Source organism: Lactuca saligna, chromosome 1 (genome assembly GCF_052625555.1).
Source record: "Lactuca saligna cultivar CGN05327 chromosome 1, ASM5262555v1, whole genome shotgun sequence".
NCBI classification, from domain to species: Eukaryota; Viridiplantae; Streptophyta; class Magnoliopsida; order Asterales; family Asteraceae; genus Lactuca; species Lactuca saligna.
The window spans coordinates 185,658,258-185,662,565 of record NC_136417.1 but is presented as its reverse complement, the minus strand read 5'-3'; the positions used below and the strand labels follow the sequence as shown (position 1 = coordinate 185,662,565).

General features: G+C 35.5%; 1 protein-coding gene across 1 annotated transcript; it reads right to left on the bottom strand.

The window, feature by feature from the left end:
* Window positions 1–2,573: 2,573 nt before the first annotated feature.
* LOC145014351 (putative dolichyl-diphosphooligosaccharide--protein glycosyltransferase subunit 3) lies at window positions 2,574–3,617 on the bottom strand. Its single transcript, XM_078972734.1, has one exon. It carries the CDS (start codon window positions 3,615–3,617, stop codon window positions 2,574–2,576), a length of 1,044 nt encoding a protein of 347 aa, XP_078828860.1.
* Between the last annotated feature and the right edge of the window lie 691 nt (window positions 3,618–4,308).

Sequence of the window (4,308 nt, the reverse complement as noted above, 5' to 3'; positions counted from 1 at the left end):
TCTCAGTAAAATATGTCTTCATATTGATACCTGTGATACAAAGAAAACTGAGTGGTTCAGGCTTGGGAGCCTGGTGAGCATATAGGGTTTTCGACCCACAATAATATAATTATTATATTCAACCATCAAACAATTAATCCAATTACCCATCCCCATTATCTTCTTTATTTCTTAGGATTTTACCCTAAGAATTCAACTACCCGTCATCCATTCATTCCTAAGGATTGACCTAAGGAATTGGCACAAAATCTATTGCTACATAAGGCACATTTACCAACATCATCCTTTAAGCATCTCTGCCAGGATTACGTCATACACTATGAGGTGCGACTGTCAGGTTTATGACATTCTCTTTTAGGTGCATCTGCCGACATTATCCTATAAGCGCATCTGCCAGGATTATCCTATAAGTGCATCTGCTAGTATTATGACATTCTCTAATTGGTGCATCTACCAATATTATTCTTAAGCATCTTTCATACCTCCTCATTTTATCACATACCAACTATCTCATCTACCTATGTTCTACCCAACATATTCGTAAATATAAAATACATATACAGTTTAACTCATTTAAAAACTATATAAAACGTCCATTCCACACTCATCTCAAATAAGCAAACAATGTATAAACACATAACACGTATTTCTTAGCAAATACTTCATATCTATGCGTTAGAAGAAAGTAACCACACACTCACACATATAAACAACGATATACTTAATACATTCAAACAATATTTGTATTATTATCGTGTTTATGAAAGGGACTATACACTCACACATATAAACAACTTTATATTATACACATAGCACGTATTTCATAGCAAATACTTAGTATTTATGTGTTAGAAGAAAGTAACCACACACTTACTTGATTAGAAGATGATCGGACAACACTACGACTTGTAGAAGAAGTATTCTTCGGTAGATCTGGAAGATCTTCACAAAAAAATTGGCTTCTCGCGGGCAGAGCTTCGGCTCGGGAATCGCACTTCTCAGGATCTTCAAGGCTTCGGGACTTGCTTCGGGGCTCGGAAATGATACCGGGGCTTCGGGGGTACTTCTTTTCATGTAAATCGAGATAATATGGGTGAGAGATGAGAGAATGCGCAACCAACTTTGGCTGGCCCTTCAAATATATTAATAGGGCAGAATCTGCCCTTGTCACGTCGTGGCACATTTTTCCACATCGTGGGCTTGGTCATCACTGCATGCGTCATCGCAAGTTGCATATGGCGGACTCCCGGAGGTGTCAGTAGACTTGCCACGTCGTGGTATCTGACAGTTTTGGGGTTTCGCACCCCGAACTTCAGAAATTCATAACTTTCGCATACGAACTCCATTTTCGACGTTCTTTATATCGACGCGTAGGTGAGATTATGCTCTACAACTCTCGTTTAGACTCTATTGGCTAATTTTGATTTTATTTTTAATATATTATAAATATATTACTTATATATTATCTTTAGTAGGCCAGGACAGGAAAACTCCGTTCGAAATTCATAACTCCTTCATCTAAACTCCGTTTTCGTTTGTCTTTTTATCGTTGGACTACTATTGAAGACATCTTCGACTCTCGTTTAGATCACTAAGGATAGATATCTATCTACCTTGAATTCACTATTTATGTCGCGCTGGGTCGTGCCTGTTCTGTCGCGAAACTTTGACATGTCATAACTTCTTTGTTATAACTCGGATGTTGGCGTTCTTTATATGCACGGAAACCTTGTGACATATACAACAATTTGTTTAAGATTAATCCTTCTAAATAATCTTTCATCAAAAAGTTATTTTTGATGTTTGTCGTGTCAAAATTAACTAGCCCGGATCTACAGACGTTACATTTTATTTTATTGTATAATTCGTCCTTTTGACTAATCGTTAACACCGTTAATAATGAAGTATTGCATGTTTATAAAATGACATTTTTACATTTATAATTTTTTTTAATTGTTCTTTATTTTATAATATTAACACCCAATCCCATCTTCATTCTTCACCCGTTAATGTCTCTCTCATTTGACATCTCTAAGGACATATTGGTTATTTTACAAAAGGTAACAACTCAAATATAGATTTACCATTTGAATAACCACCAATGCAACAAAAACAAAACCATGTGGATTAATAGTTAAATGCATAGATGTTTTGATAGTTTTCATCACCGTACGGGTTTTAACAAACCAAACGGAACAATCGTGTAATTCTATATTGTGATTTTGTCTTAATTACATATATATAATTTTACTTTACAGTTTTTCTACAAATAATATCAGCAGATTATTAAATTTTACTTTACCCTTTTTCTACAATTTATACCACAAGATTATTCTACATCATTCAAAATTGATTATTGATGTCCGAAATCCGCAAATAGTTGGATAGTAACGTTTACAAGATAGGTTATTAATTAAGTTCACCCAGATCATAAAACAATAATTCATCAAAGCAACCACCAAAACACACTTCTTTAAAACTAGAATCTTGATAAAATATAATTTATCATCAAGATGTTGCAACCATGGTTATTAATGGAAGCTCATAAGCAGATAACTAGCATATACAACCACTTAATTATACCAATTTGAAGGCAAATAAGCATGAGCATGATAACCCGTCTTCCAATGATTCAACCCCACAACTTCTTTTACTGCCCAAAACGAAACAATCATCGCACTAACCATGGTTGCTCTTTGTATCATTGAATCCTTTATCCTAACAATAACTCGAGTTATGAAAGGTAACAACAACCCTACAGTCATGAACAAAAATCCTACATACAAACCTTCAACACCAAACTGCATCCCAACACCCTTATAGAAGAAAATCAACCTATTCGGATCCTTTCTATCCATAACAAACAAAGGTACTTTGCGAATCAAGATGAACATAGTACCCGAAACGCTGAAGAAGTAGACAAACATAATACCAAACATCCAAATCCTCTTGTGATGAAAAGGAGTCTCACCTGCTAATATTTTCTTCGTCAGGAATGGCATCGATATCAGTAACCCCGCAATTAGAAACCCTAATTGTGATTTGGAAATAATTGGGGGCCTGTGGATTCGGCCGATTGATAATCCAGTTTTGGATTCGATAAAACCCGCCATGGATTCGGCTAAATTGGAGGACTCTGAGACGTCCAAAGGGATTGAATCGGATTTTAAATCGTCAGCATCAGGGGGGACGATTCGGATGTTAGGTAATGCGTGTATACCGAATCGGAGGAAGTCCTTTTCAGATTCACTGAATTCGATATCGCAGAAGAAGATTTTGGAAAGATTTGAGGAGTTTTGGTTGTTGATGGAGAAGGATTTGGCGATTAGGGCGTATTCGGATTTGATTGTTTTGAGATTTGGTTCTGGTTTATCGTGGAGTTGGATAGCATCGAAGAAGATGATCACGTAGAAAGATCTGGCGCCGGAATTGAAAATTCTGTAGAGAATAGTTTCGTTGAGGTGAATGATGCCGGAAGGGAACTGTGATTGTAGGGAGTGCAGGTCGGAGACTATATTGGCGGCTGCGGCGGAAGAGGAATAAGGCGTAGAGAGGAAGATATGTGTGATTGTTAGTAGCAGGAGTAGAATCGTAATTGGTTTTGCAGAAATCACCATTTCTAGATCAAGAGAGCTTTCTAGCGTTTCGTTGTGAAGATGAAGAAGCCGTTAGATGACTTGCATGGTTATGGGGTAGTTGAACCAGTAAAATGCTGCCATGTAATAATTGCAAGTAGGCTTAGTCTTCTCGTCTTTTAAAGAGTCATTTACAAATAATAATAATAATAATAATAATAATAATAATAATAAATAATGCAATGTTTCATCATTTTACCGAAATGCAGCGTACGTTTTTTTATGTGAACGTAGTAAAACTATCAACAAATCCCTTTTTTAATCATTTTCAGCAACATCTTATATAAAATGATAAAAATGTCTAATGAAGTGAAAAAATTAATAGATTTATTTATATTAGATATGTGACCCAAACCTAAGTTGCATGAGCTGGTAAATTAACAAGATTATATTCATAACTTTACAATTAATCATTATATAAATGTACTCGTTGAATAAATTTATAAAAACAATATCGTTCGCTAATGTCATCTAAGAGTGCCGGTGATGAGGCTGTGCAACCGTGCACATGGCCAAAATTTTATATTTTTCTAGTAATAATATATTATATCAGTTTTGACCCAAAGTAGAGCCAATGTAAAATATAATAAGTAGTCTGCTAATGGATCACCAAAGACATAAGTCGGCATGAGCAGCCATGTGATAAAACTAATTCGGCAATTCGTAAATTGTT